Source organism: Pristis pectinata, chromosome 30 (assembly GCF_009764475.1).
Source record: "Pristis pectinata isolate sPriPec2 chromosome 30, sPriPec2.1.pri, whole genome shotgun sequence".
Taxonomy (NCBI): domain Eukaryota; kingdom Metazoa; phylum Chordata; class Chondrichthyes; order Rhinopristiformes; family Pristidae; genus Pristis; species Pristis pectinata.
In genome coordinates, this window is record NC_067434.1 from 21,028,841 (window position 1) to 21,043,730 (window position 14,890).

A 14,890-nucleotide genomic window follows, 5' to 3' on the forward strand; every position below is an offset into this window, starting at 1 on the left:
CTGTTGGAGTAACTCTGCAGTGTACTTATAGACAGCATACACTGTCGCCACTGTGCACTAGGGGTGCAGAGAATGACTGCCTAGCCTTATTCTCCTGAATTCTTACTTTTCAGATTTCTGATTCACCCAAGCACGGGAGTCATCTACACTCAGCCCTGGGCCGTGCTGGATGCTGAAGAGCAATCGAAGTACAACTTTCACATCAAAGCAGATGATGCGGAAGGGAAACACAGCTTGGCAGAGGTCTTCGTGACAGTTCTCGATGTAAACGACCACTACCCAGAATTTAACGAAAACATTTTGGACAAGGTTATGATTATTGGATCACCTGTAAAAGTTGAGGTAAGCCCCAGGAATTAAATAATTTGCTATATTTGTTGTGCACCAGTGTGCACAATGATGAATTAGATCAGAGTTTATAGAGCTGACATTTTCCCAGAGAAAAGTTTCAGACCACATATGTTTGCCATGTAATAATGTGCAGAGGGCTCTCGACGAGCCATGACTCAGAGTGTTTGCAGAATGAGGAAACATTTGAATGGAGTTTGGTTCCAGATTTTCATACCGACTCCTCTGTGCCTGGTACCATTGTTAGAGACTTGGTATCACATTGTGATTGCTGTTCCAGAGAGGATGGATCAGTAATCACTTCTAAAATTGAGGCATTACTATTAACAATGGCATCTGTAACTATTAGAGGCATCGAGTGATAGATCAATGCAGCATGGAAACAGGCCCTTTAGAGCAACTCATCCATGCCGACCAAGATTCCTGTCTTAGCTAGTCCCATTTGCTTGCATTTGGCCCATATTCCTCTAAATCTTACTATCCATGTACCTGTCCAAGTGTCTTTTAAGTGTTGTTACTGTACCTGCCTCAACCCCTTTGTGTGGCAGCTCGTTCCATATATGCACCTCCCTCAGTGTGAAGAACTTGCCCCTCGCATCCCTTTTAAATCTTTCCCCTCTCACCTTAAACCTATGCCCTCAAATTTTTGATTCTCTTTCCCTGGGAAAAAGACTGTGTGCATTCATCTTATCTATACCCCTCATGATATCATTTATACACCTCTAAAAGGTCACTCCCTCAGTCTCCTACGCTCCAAGGAATAAAATCCTCACCTATCCAACACCTCCCTGTACCTCAGGCCCCCGAGTCCTGGCAACATTCTTGTAAATCTTCTTTGCACTCAAAACTGTACGCAATACTTCAAATGACGGTGGGGGTGGTGGTGGAGGTGGGATGGGGGGGGGGGGGGGAGTGGTTGAACTACAAGGGGAGAGAGAAGAGCTCAGGGAGTGTGGGTTACCTGAAGCTGGAAAATTTAATGTTCATATCATCAATTGTGTGAGAAATACTATTGGAGCTGGCATCTTAAAGTCACAGAAAAATTATGACACAGAAGGAAGTCATCATATCTGTGGCTGTTGAAAGAAGTTTACTACCCTATCCTAGCATTAGGTCTGTTACACTGCAAGTCACAGCTCACAAGTACTGTTTAAATACAATGAGTGTTTCTGCCCCTACCTCCCCTTCAGAGAGGTCTAGGCCACCCACAGGTTGGAAGCATTATCCTTGTCTTCTCTCCAACTATTCTAGGAAGTTCAAGTCAAGGAAGTTCTATTTAAACCTATGCCGTTATGGTGTTGTTGAGCTCTCTGCCAAGGGAAATAGATCCTTCCTTGTTACCTTATTAAGACCCCTTATAAGTCAATTTAATCTCCTCTCAACCACTCCAGCCTATCTAATCTTTTCTCATTGCTACCATTTTCCAGTTCTGACCACAGCCCCCTAATCCTTGCGCAAGTTTTGGAGAAAACTAACGATTGTGTCATCTGCACCAAACTTTTAACACAGGCCAAAGATGAGGATGCAGAAGAACCGAATAATATTGTAGATTACTCGATAATGCAAGCAGATCCGGCCAATGTTTTTGACATCAATGAAGCCACAGGGGAGATAGTGCTGAAGTCCTACATCAGATCTCTGGAGGTCATTCACAACATCACCAAAACCAAGGACTGCCAGTGGTCACTGATAGTGCAAGCTAAAGACAGAGGCTCTCCCTCATTCAGCACAACAGCAGTTGTGAGAATCGATATTACAGAGGAGGTAAGTGTATGTTCCCTGAAGTTGAACCATACAAGAATAAAATGTTTCAACCTGGCAGCATTGGAGGATTCAAAGGCAGAGATCAGTAATCAGAATAGCAAACATTTCCATCAACTTCTGCATGCATTAGTAATTTTATTTTAGCCTGTGTGATGTGAATGAGTTTCTTGTTGGGACATGAATTCAGTTTGCTTGTTGGATCATTTGTTTCCCAGGCAGTAAGCCCTTTGCACTTAGTATTCCCAGTAGCCTCCTATCCAATTACTGGACAGTCCTGAATCTTGTTGCTTAGATACTCAAAGGGAACACAACAGCAATGCTGCTCCATTGCTTCTACTATTGTTAATTAACACTTCTGCACATGTTATGACACGGTGGATCTCAATAATAGGATTTCTTGTGTTCTCCAAGTAGCACTGATGTCCCGGCCTTCTTTATCTGCAGAAGTGTGTGTGCTGGGTCTCTACATCCACACATTTGGCATCTTTTTAAAGTGAAGTGGAAAAGTTAAGTAAAAAGGTCAAGGAAGTTCTATTTTCTCTCCTGAACATACCAAGCTTCAAAGTGGAAAATTCATTTCTTTGTGACTCTGTGCAGGCTAGGAGCATGAATATGCAAACTTTTACCAGGAAGTCCTTACAGCTAATCTTCCCCAACCTCCACCCACTGGCCCTACCCCCTAATTTAGATGAACTGCTACACTTGAGATGCTCATTAGATCATCCAAAGTTGCATTGATACAAATTATGGTATATATTTAGGAAGATGTATTTTTCCCATAATTTATTACTTGTTTATGAAAAGTGGTAGTGGTTTGGATTTAGAAAGAGAAGTTGCTCATCAAGCCTGCAGCGAGGTGCAGCGGGATTACAAATGGTCCATGACCTGACTCCATGTTTTCCACTAATACTTTAAGTTAACCAAAACCTATCAATTTTAGTTTCGAAACTAACATTTCTTTATTGAATAACATTTCAGATTTCTATTACCCTCTGCATGTTGGAGTGTTTCTTAAATTCATTCCAGAGTGACCAGTTCAAATTTTTGGTTAATATCTTTAGTTCTTGAATCAACAAGCAGATGTAGTTTTTTGCCATTTGCCCTATAAGTTCTCAATCGTCAATCAAATCAATGCTTAACCTTCTACGTTTCAGGGAAAATACCATTAGTTTGTGTAATCTCTCTTTGTAATGTACCTCTTGAAGTCCAGGTGTCATTCTGGTGAACTGATGCAGCACTCTCAATAAGGTCAATATATCCTTCCAAATTTGTGATGCCAAGAACTGTTCCCTCTGACTTGTGTACTGAAGTCTCACATTGTATCTTAACTTTTTGATTATTTTCAGTGGTTGTCCATAATATTTTAATGAACCACATCCAGACCTTCTTGTCTCTTTGCCTCAATTCCTCATCTTTAGAAAGTAGTTTGTTCTTTTTAATCCAAACTGAATAACCTCATACTCGCTTCTATTGAAATTCAATCACAAATATTTTTTTCCTGTTCGCTTAGCATATTATTATTTCCTTATAATTTAGTGCTTCCTACCCTGCTGCTTATATAGTTGCCTGTCTTCATGGCAAAGGCAAATGGATATATGGCTTTCTTTTCCATCATTCAATTCAATACAGTTGTGCCCCGGCACAGTTCCTTGCCAATATGAATAGCTGATCATTATCCCAATGCTTTGCCTGTTGCCACTCAGCCAGTTTTCTAATCCTCATGACTTTTGGAAGTCCAATTAAACAAGATCTGCAGACATTCCCCACTTTTATCATTACTTCAGAGAAAGCCAATGAGGTTTGTCAGATAAAGACGTACAATTGTAAATCCACGCTCTTCCTGATCAGCTAACATGTCTCACTGTGTTCAATTACTCTATCCTTAGTTATACAGTCAAGTCATTTTCCAAATCACATTGGACTTCACAATCTCACCTCTTAAATAGTGATGTGGTTTAATTCTGTAAGAAAATAACAATTAAAAAGAAACCAACAGTGTATAGTATCAAATAAAAGAAGTGTTCATTGGACTGGGTGAAATTTCTATCATATGAAAGAAATCTTAATTGATATGAAGGCAGCTTTGCAAACTGGACCGTGTAGTTTGCCTGTAAATAGATGAAAGCTCTCCTTGAAGATTATGTTCTTTCACTTTTACACTTACCAGTGAAGGGTGTGGGATGTTAGTTGAGGGTGTGCTGGGGTGTGTGGGGAGATGCAAAGCTGAGCTAACAAACATAGAAGCAGAAAGTCTCTTAGAGGTAAAAGTCATATTCCCCAAATATTTAAACTAACATTTAACTGTGTGTGTGTTTTATTGTGTTTTTAACTTTAAGCAAATGAAGGAATAAATGAATTATCAAACTGTTGATTGCTAACTTAATTACTGAATGTAGTTTATGACTCTGTGATTTACTAATAGTTTGCCTGAAAACATGTCAGGAAAGGATTAGTAGCTGAACGTCATACCATCGTACAAACTGATCTCAGAGCACAAGTTTGAACGAGCTCAAAGATCAGCGTTACTGAAATCTGATGTTTTAACATTTCCAGATTAAATCAAGGCTAAATTCTTATGTTTTGGGCCTAAGGAACCGTCCATGGAAAATATTAGGATTTGTGTGAGCACGATCATCCTCATCGTTTCTGTAGCAGTAATTATTTCTGCTCTGCTGTTCTGGAAAACTGCAAAAAATGTCCCAAGTACATCCAAGCAGCAAGATCCGAAAAATTGTCAGAGACCAACACAAAAAAATGTGTCTGGTTAATGAGAGAGCAGGACTGTACTTCTACTTAACCTCAATACCGCGGACGAGTTGCAGAAAATATTTTCATTTCCTCTTCCAATACTTACGCTGTGGAGGTCTGTAAAAGAGTACAGAAGCAATGAATGGAAATGTGACTGACTGTCTTCTTGGACAGTGGAATCATTCAGAATAGTGATCATCTACAACAGCTGGTTGGAAACTTTGATATTTACTGGGTGGAATTCTGAAACTTTATGATCACTGGCCAGGCAACCTGTAAATGGTCAATGCCAGTGGCACGACAGAATCCATAGTGTCATGTGGCTGACTAAGCCACAGTTTTCTTGATCTGTGCCTTGATTTCCCACATGGAAAGCTTCAAATCTAGCTCATTATTTGGTCTGGCTCCCCAAACCTTGATCCATTTTGTTTGGCTCACATATGTGTTAAAGAGTGCTGTGAACATGGCTATGGTTAAAGCCCAAGGTTTTAACCATAACTGGTTTGGCATTAGCATTGGCTAGAAATTGGAATTAAGATCGGCACACCATTGTGGGCCGAATGGACTGTCCCATGCTGTACTGTTCTATATTCTATATTCTATGTTTCATGGTGTGAGAATTTCAGCAGATTATTTGCCAATCCCAAACTGCCCTTGAGAAGGTTGCGTTGAGCTACCTTCTTGAACCACCTGAGTGTGTATGGACTATAAAGGAAGAGGGTTCCAGTAGCTATTGGATCACAACATATTTCCAGTGTGTGACTAGTGGAGGAATTGTAGAGGTTGACATTCCCCTGCACCAGCTGCCTTTTTAGGTGGTCTACAGTTTGTTGAGAGGTGCTGTCAAAGATGCCTCAGCAAGTAACTGCAGTATATTTTGCAGATTATAAATATTGTGGCAACAATATGGAAGGAGTGAATGCTTAGTTTGGTGGATGGGGTGTTAAGCAAATGGTGTTGAGCTTTAGTGTTGTGAGATCTACACTCATTCAGGCAAGAGGAGAGTATTCCACTATGATTCTGACTTGTGCCCTGTCGATGTTGGAAGGGTTTTGGGGAATCATGAGTCTCTTCTGACCTGCTCTTGGATCTACAGTATTTTTGAGGCCAGCCAGTTACTGCCCAAGATATTGATGGTTGTAGATTTGAAGATGGCAATGTCAGAAGGAGGAGGTTAGACTCCCTGTTCCTGAAGATCACTTTTGCCTTCCACTTATGTGCATGGATGTCACGTTAACTCAGCCATGAATGCTGGATGGATCTTGGTGCATGTGTGCACAACCTGCTTCATTATATGAAGAATCGCACATGGAAGTGAACTTTGTCCAACCATCAGCTAACATCCCACTTCTGATCTTATGATGAAAGGAAGGTCGTTGATGAAGTAGTTTGGGATAATAGTGTCTTAGATACTGCCTGATGAACTGCAGTCATGTTCTGGGACTGAAGTGACTGATCATCAGTAACAGATTCCAGTCAGCGAAGAGTTTTCTGGTGGATTCCCATTATCCTCAATTTTACTAAGTCTCCTTATTCTAACACTCAGTCAAGTCCTGCACCGATGTCAACAGCATTCATTCCCGGCTCATCTCTGTGATTCAGCTCTTTGATCCATGTTTGAAGAAAAGCTGCAATGATGCCAGGAGTCAAATGAAACTGGGAGAAGACAAACTCAGCATTAGTGATCCGGTTACAAGAAAATGTGTCTCGATAGCATTGTTGATTGCACCTTCCCTCACTTTGCTAGCGATTAAGAATAGACTGCTGGAACGGTAATTAGCTGGAATGGATGCATCCGGCATGTAGTGGACAGTGTATATCTGAGCGATTTTCCACATTGTTGGGTAGATGTCATAGTGTTGCAAATGTACTGGAATAGGTTGGATGGAGGCACAAATTGCTCTAGAGCACAAGTCTTCAGCACTACAGCTGGAATGAATTCAAGGTCCAAAGATTTTGCTGTATCCATTGTTCTCAGCCATTTCTTGATATCATGTAGGGTGAACCAAATGAACTCAAGGTTGGCTTCTAAGATGCTGAGAATTTTAAGAGGAAGCCAAAAGGTACTAACTAGGTGCTTCTTGCTGAAGATGGTTCCACGTGCTTTGACCTTGTTTTTGCACGATCATCCTGGGCACCGTACGATTGGCATGTTCATGTATCCTGCTCCTCCCATTAGCAATTGAATCGTTTACCATCATTCAGAAGAAGACTGAAGTAATCTGAAACATTAGCTCTGGGAATGTTTAGTTGTCTATAGCATGCTGCTTCTGCTGCTTAGCACACAAGTAGTCTTGTGTTGTAGTTTCATCAATGCATATGCTGCTTATCATTTGGAAAACAACCCATGACAGGGAATGACTTAAAAATCGGAGAGGAAAATAGCCTTTAAAATTAAAAAAGATTTAAAAAAAATAATAAATCAACATTATACATTAACTGAAAATCTGGCTCCTGCCTCCTTTGAAATCAGGACTCAAACTTTACTCTTCAACTGTCAATTTTGGTTGCGCAGTATAGACGGAGGGGATGAGCTGTTCCAGGGAATGAAGAGCAAGTCTGCTCTAGGACGCTTAAAGATTCTGTCCAGAACTATCTTATGAGCACTATGTATGTGTGGTAGAAATGAAGAACCTAGTCCTTTGGACTAAATCACTTGTTTTTTTGTACTCTTTTACAGACTTCTGGCAAAGGGCATTTGGCAGACTTTTTGTTGCAATCTAAAGATAATCCTATGAAAGCCCTAGGAGCGATAGCTGGAATAGTTTGCTTTTTTGTGGTTCTGACTGTCATAATTTCAACGGTCATGTTTTGGCGGAACAAGAAGTCCAATAGAGTTGGTCCAGTAAGGCGCATCATAAAGCGGCGGGCAGGCTGGAAATTGCAGACTCGCAGATCAAGGTGGTTCCATGGTAAGAAGTCCAGCCAAAAAAGGGCCGGTTTCATGACTTCTACAGCTGATCAGCACTTGCAGAACACGAGCACAAACAATAACCGCCCAGCACTTCCAATGGCTTTGCCAAGTGCACCCTTGCTTCCTCCCCCACTAGCTATGCACCCAACCAGACTCAATAAACCCAAACGGGACCTCCCAACTGTATCAGGATCCATCAGCCCGAAAGTAAATTATATCCCTCAGCAATCAAAAAGCAAGACCTCGAACATCAACAGTGCACTGGTGTTAGAGCTTAAACAGCGTCTGGAAAGAAAAATAAATGAAGATGCTTCTAAGCTGTACTTATAAAAAGTTTGGTTGCTACTATAAGATTGAGTACTAATATGATTGAAATGCTTTGTTGATGCTTTCTATTTGTGTTTGAAAAAATTATGTTTAATAATTCCCAGGTTTTAAAAGCATTGCATGGTTTCTTAACCTCAATGCATGCCTAATGTAACACACCTCATTTTTCACTTGAAAAGCATCAATTATTGCAGGTCCTGGAGACCAGAACATACAACATGTGCAGGTTATAGATTAAATAGAGAAAGTGATATACCTGAAATATGGGGAGGGAAGAGCACCAGGGAGTCCAGAGTGATCAGAAAGCAAAATAGTTTCAGAAGTGGATGGCTGTAATTCACAGCACAACAGGACCATAGCGACGTAGACAAAATACAATCTACTCCTCTCAGCTCCCAAACACTGATTCCTATTCCCAGTCTTCCACAAACATGCAAATAATTTCAAAGATGAGTTGAATGCACTGTTTTCTAAATGGAGTGACATGACACAATCAAAGGCAAGAAGTGTAATTTGAGTAATTTATGGTTTAATTAAAACAATCCTTCTTCAGTTATAACTTCGAAAGGAAAATAGATCACACTGCTGAAGAATGATTGAATGCTGCACATTTGTTCATTAAAAGGAACCTTAGTTATGCTGCGCTCATGATTTTTCACACGTTAGTCAGTGCATTCTGAATTTTAAATCAGAGATTGTTAAATTTGGCCAATTTATAATTCAAAGCCGACAGGTGGTATATTGAGAACAATGGAAAGATATTGTTACATTAGAACGCTTTACCGGTTATTTTTATGTGTAGCTTGGAGCTATTTTATACAGTATTACAAAGATTAGTATTAGCCTCTGGAAATCAACCTCAAATCCAATGCTGTTACTAAATTTGAATTATTTCAATACCGATTTTTGACTCTATGACCCTATGATTTTGTTGGTTTTTATCTTGGATTTCAATTTGCTTTTAGGCTGAAAATAATTGAACAATATTAAATTGTGTTTCAAATAATGAAAAAATGGAATGACTTGTTCCGTTCAAATCAATTGCAGATGTCTCGATGTGCTTTACAGCCAATGAAGTAATTTTGAGATGTTGTCATTGTAATATTGGAAACCATGGTGATATATCTGATTAGCAAGATTAATGTGATGTCTGACAGTGCAATGAAGTGTTTTTATATGTACATTGTGCAAAAAGTATGCATATTCATTCTGACTTGCAATTTGAGAAAATGGAATACTGATTATATCATGCTTCTTTATAATGTGTTACTTGACAGAACAGAATCTCTAGGAATGATTAAAGTTATCACCAGTAGGACAATGATTGCATTTTTTGTGCTATGAGATATTGACAGAAATGTTTTGTGTACTCGTATGAAATTCCTTCTGCTTTAATGGTGGCATTTTAAAAGATTAACGTGATAATTAAGATAGTGAAGGAAGAATTTTTTTACAAACATATTAGATGTTCCATAAATTATTATGGAATAATCTCACTACCTTGTAGATGGGTGGCATGGTAGCGTAGCGGTTAGCGCAACACTATTACAGCACTAGCGATTGGGTTTCGATTCCCGTCGCTGTCTGTAAGGAGTTTGTGCGTTCTCCCCGTGTCTGCGTGGGTTTCCTCCGGGTGCTCCGGTTTCTTCCCACGTTCTAAAGATGTACGGGTACATTAATTTGGGGGTTTAAGATGGGCGGCGTGGACTCGTTGGGCCGGAAGGGCCTGTTACCACGCTGTAAAGTAAAATTAAAAAAAAATTTTAAAAGAACTGAGCATGGTCTTCTCAACCAAACTTTCAATAGAATCTGCTTGCTGTGAGTTAAATATAGTGATTTCTCCCCCAAGCTTAACTGAAGCACTGCCCAAACGAAGGTTCGTGAGAGGATACAGGAAATTGTCTTTGATCCTTTATCCTGGAGCCAGAACAAGTAGAGTGAAAAGGGAAAAGAGGGAAGGGAATGACTGAAGAGGCTGCTGTTTCATCAGCATCTACCATTGTGGGGAGGTGGTAAAAGAACAGAAATTGAGGCATCCTGTGGCCAATGAAAAGATTATTGTCTTTCACATCTCTTGACGGCGGGTGTGCACCTCATCTGTAATCAGTGCACTTCAAGGATGCTCTCCTGGGAGATATGTAGAACTCACAAAACCTCCGTTGTCTCTCTAACTCAGGAAAGTTGAAAACCTTTCAGTTCACAGAATAGCACTGGGATATCCAGTTATACGTTTAGTATAGATCTTGTAAAGGCATAATTTACAGCATTTCCCCAGTGTTCAAATATGTTGATTTGTATTTTATATTGCTTTGATAAATAAAAGTTCATGAACTCTGATTCTGTACAAATGCGCTTTGTGCTTCATACAGATTTATGTCTGTTTCAGCCGAATGTTAATTTCAGCTTTAACTTAGATGATCATCTAACCTTCAATTACAGCTGCTCTATATAGAACTACAAGGATAACCAAAATACTTACAAGAAAATTCCACATGCATTCTATACCCATTTAGTTGAACACCCAGCTGTACTTTTTGCATTTATTGAAGGACTGAAGGCCTGAGATCCAGTGGTGTGCTGGGTCCCGTGTTGTTCTTCATATATATTAACAATTTGGATGAGAATGTCGATGGTATTTCAGCAGTTGAGGATGAGACCAAAATTGGTGGTTTGGTGGACAGTAAAGAAGGTTTTCTAAGGTTACAATATGAGTAGATCAACTGGGAAAGTAGGCAAGGGAACGACAAATGTGAAGTGATACATTTTGGGAAGTTAAACCAGGGCAGGACTTGTACAGTAAATGACAAGGTCCTGGTAAGTATGGCAGAACAGAAAGACGTTGGGATACAAGTACATAGTTCGCTGAAAGTGATGACACAGATAGACAAGGCGGTGAAAAAAGCATATGGCATGTTTGTCTTCATCGGAGGAGGCATTGAGTACAAGAGTTGGGAACCCATGTTACAGCTGTATAGGATGTTGGTGAGACCACACCTGGAATACTTTGTGAAGTTCTGTTCGCCACACTATGAGAAGGATGTGATTAAACTAGAGAGGGTGCAGGAAAGATTCACAAGAATGTTGCTGGGATGGGAGGCTTGACTGTTTTCTCTGGAGTGAAGGAGGCTGAGGGATAACACGAGAGAGGCTTAAAAAATCATAAGGGGCATAGATAAGGTGGATGGTCACAGTCATTTTCCCAGGGTAGGGGAGTCTAAGACTGGATATTGAGTTAAATTCGAGCAAGAGTGAGCTACTGCGCTTTGGAAGCTCAAATGTAAGGGGAAAGTATGCAGTTAATGGCATGAATGCATTGTGCCGAAGGGCCTGTTTCTGTGCTGTAAAACTCTGTGACTCGACTAATAACATTAGGATATTCACTGAAACATGCAGAATAAAGATACCCTGATTTGACATTTTTGTCTTGATTTTGGATGCATTAGTCTGAGAGTCTGGGAGTTCACATGATAATTACTTGAGGAAATTGACACCCCATTTCAATCCATCCATCCAGAAACAACCTGTTGAATGGCCCCATTGACTGATAGGCATAATTGCAACAAATCAATAGACTATTCTTCCGAGCAAGGGCCAATTTATAACAGGATACCAGCAGACTTATGCCATCGTTTCATTAATAAGAACAAGGTTGTGACTGCTATGGTATGTTCAGACCATTAGAGTCAACAAGAAAAAGAGGCTTTTATTCCATTAATCTGGACTGATTTTAGAAGACAGACAAGAGCAGATTAACTTCCATTTAGAATCCTGAAGATTAATTCCATCCATTTCAGCAGAAAGTAACCTACTTTTAAAATCTATTTCTAAATTGCATTTACTTTATGTATGCTTATTGATGTAAAGATCTGGCTTATAATTGCAAAATAAATGAAGTAATTGTAAAGAATATTTGCAGTTTGCATAGAATTGCACATTGTATATAGTGCAAAAATGGGCCAATCAGAGCAACCTGTCCATACCAGTGTTAATGCTTCACTGTAGCACATCTCATTTTCCCTTATTTAAATCTATATTCCCTCTCCTTTACACTCCTGACCAGCCTCCCCTTAAATATGCTTGTACTATTCACCTCAGCCAGCCCCTGCACCAGTAAGTTCCACATTCTCACCACTTCTTGGGTAAAGAATTTTCTTCTGAATTCCCTGTTGGATATCTTGGTGACAACCTCATATCCAACTTCGAGTTCTGCTGTTCACCACGTGGAAATGTTCTCTCTCTCTGTCTTCTCTGTGAGGCTTGATTAATTTCATCTCAATTGTCCTTATCTCCATACTGCTATTTGTTTTTTAAATTCCTTTGTGAACTTCAGCACTGTATTTCCATATGGAAGACACATGATTGAATGCCTAATGCAGGACCTCGACTCAAAACACCTCTTTGCCTCCCCAGATACTGCTTGACTTGCTGAGTTCCTCCAGCAGTTTGTTTTTTGCTCTACAGTCCAGTCTCATGTGTCTCCATTGTGTTTCCATTACCTCCTACAAACATCCAGCACTCCCAAAGCCATCTCTTCCAGAAGGTCCAGTCCTCAAACTCAAATCCTGGTACATCCTCTCCACCCATTGCCCCATCTAATCACCAAGATACTACTTGAGGGAATGCTTTGGTCGAGAAGTATTGGTTTTCCAAGCCCCTTACTTACTTTAGAAGGTAACTAAAATACACCTGCTTCACCAAGTCCTTTCCTAACCTCTCCCCCTTTTGATTTATTACCTCAGGCTTTTGAAAACATCTGGAATTTTCTCCTAGAACCACTCTGGCTCTATCTCAACCTCCCTTGTTCTTTGACCAAGATTTTAGTCACTTACCCTTATGTAGCTCCTTTTATGCCTTGGTGTCCACTTGGTTGGCTTAAAAATACTAAATACTTGTTGTAGAAGTGAGGCTGATTGCTATTTGTGCAATAATCTTAAATAATTTGAATAGCAAATTAAAACACCTTGAAAATTACCCAGTGGAGGTAAAATGAACCAAGACTTTGATAGTTCATTTGGTAATTTTCATAAGTAAATTAATATTCATTTTTAATGCTCTTTAAAGCAGCAATGAAGTATCAATGAGAGGCTATTTTCTATGGTGCTATAGTAGAAGCACTTGACTTCATGCATAAGAATTATTATGGCCTGGGGCAGAAAAATGAGAAAGTTGCAGAGATAAATCATCTGTAAATCAGAATTTAGGATTACAAAGGGAAAGATCAAGAGGAAGAGAACATCTTAAGTTAGCAGAAAGTACTCAGTTACACAAGTACTAAAAACAGAATTCTTGGTTGCTGAGTAGAATATAAGAATGTATATTCTTGGTATGTAGACTAAACTAACTAAACATTGCAGCCAACATACTAATAAGAGGTTCATGTTATATTAAGACCTTTCAGCCACTGTATCCAAGGACAGAAACCCAGAACAAATGTCTGAAGCACACTACATAGAACTTTAATCCGGATGTAGCCTAGATTTTAGATGGATCAATGGGATGACGCTTTGTAAGCAGCTTTTGTGTCCTTTGCTCTCAATATGCTCCTCTTACATAAAATTATTATCTTCATTTGATGGAAATTGATTTTAGCTAGACTACACTTGTTTTATTCTTTTTATTTGAGATACAGGCATTACTGGCATGGCCAACTTTTGTTATCCTTGAGAAATCGGTGGTGTGCCATCTTACTGAATAATTGCAGTCCTTCTGATAAAGTTAGTTCCACAATGCTGTTAGGCAAGGAGTTCCAGAATTTATGAAGGAATGGCAAAATATTCCCAAGTCAGTACGGTGCATGACTTCTCGGGGAACCTACTAGAGATGATGTGCTAATGTGCTTGTTGCTCCTGTCCTTAATGAGGGTAGAGGTCACAGGTTTGGTAGGTGCTGTCAGAGTGGCCTAGATGAGTAACTGCAGCACATTTTGTAGGTGGTACACACTGCAGTCATTGAACAATGGTGGTGGAGGAAATGAACATCTAGGATGGTGGTTGGGGTGTCAATTTAGTTGGCTGTTTTGTCTTAGATGCTGGTGAGCTTCTTGAGAGTTGCTGCAGCTGCAAGTGGGAATATTCCATAAGTCTCCTGACTTGCACCTTGTAGATGCTTTGGGAAGTCAGCTGTTGAATCATGTACCAGCCTCTGACCCTCTCACAGTATGTAACTGGTCCAGGTGAGTTTCTGATCAATGGTGACTGCCATTGATAGTGGGTGGTCTGCCGATGGAAATGCATTGAATTTAAAGGGTAGTGGTTAGATTCTCTCTAGTTGGAGATGGCCATTGCCTGACACTTTTGTAGTGCAGATGTTATTGCCACATTTGATCCCAAGCCTGTAGGTTGTCTCGTTCTTGCTCTGTGCAGGCATTATCTGCTTTGTTTGCTGAGCAGTTGTGAATAGAATCGACCATTGTGCAATCATTAGAGAACATCCAAAACTTCTGATTTAATGATGGAAGGAAGACCACTGACAAAGCAGCAGAAGATAGCTGGGCCAACAAAAGCAGAACGGGTTGGAGAAACTCAGCAAATCAGACGGCACCAGTGGAAAGAGAAACGGTCAACATTTCATCAGGTTCTGACAAAGGGCCGCAGATATGAAACGTTGACAGTTTCCCTTGCCACAGATGCTGCCTGACCTGCTGAGTTTTTCCAGCATGGTCTGTTTTTGTTTCAGGTTTCCAGCGTGTGCAGCATTTTATTTTCATAGTTGGGGCTGCATTAGCCTGATGTCCTGCAGCTGGGATGATTGACCTCCAACAACCATCTTCCTTCACACAAGGTATGAGTT

General features: G+C 40.1%; 1 protein-coding gene across 1 annotated transcript in view; it reads left to right on the forward strand.

Annotated features, from left to right (window-relative positions):
• Positions 1-8,104, forward strand: part of cdhr1a (cadherin-related family member 1a) — a 39,440-nt gene extending 31,336 nt beyond the window's left edge. The window contains exons 16-18 of the mRNA XM_052041358.1: positions 114-342; positions 1,858-2,112; positions 7,541-8,104. Of these exons, the coding sequence (XP_051897318.1) occupies positions 114-342; positions 1,858-2,112; positions 7,541-8,104 (1,048 nt within the window). The remainder of the gene's footprint in view (positions 1-113; positions 343-1,857; positions 2,113-7,540) is intronic.
• Positions 8,105-14,890: the final 6,786 nt, after the last annotated feature.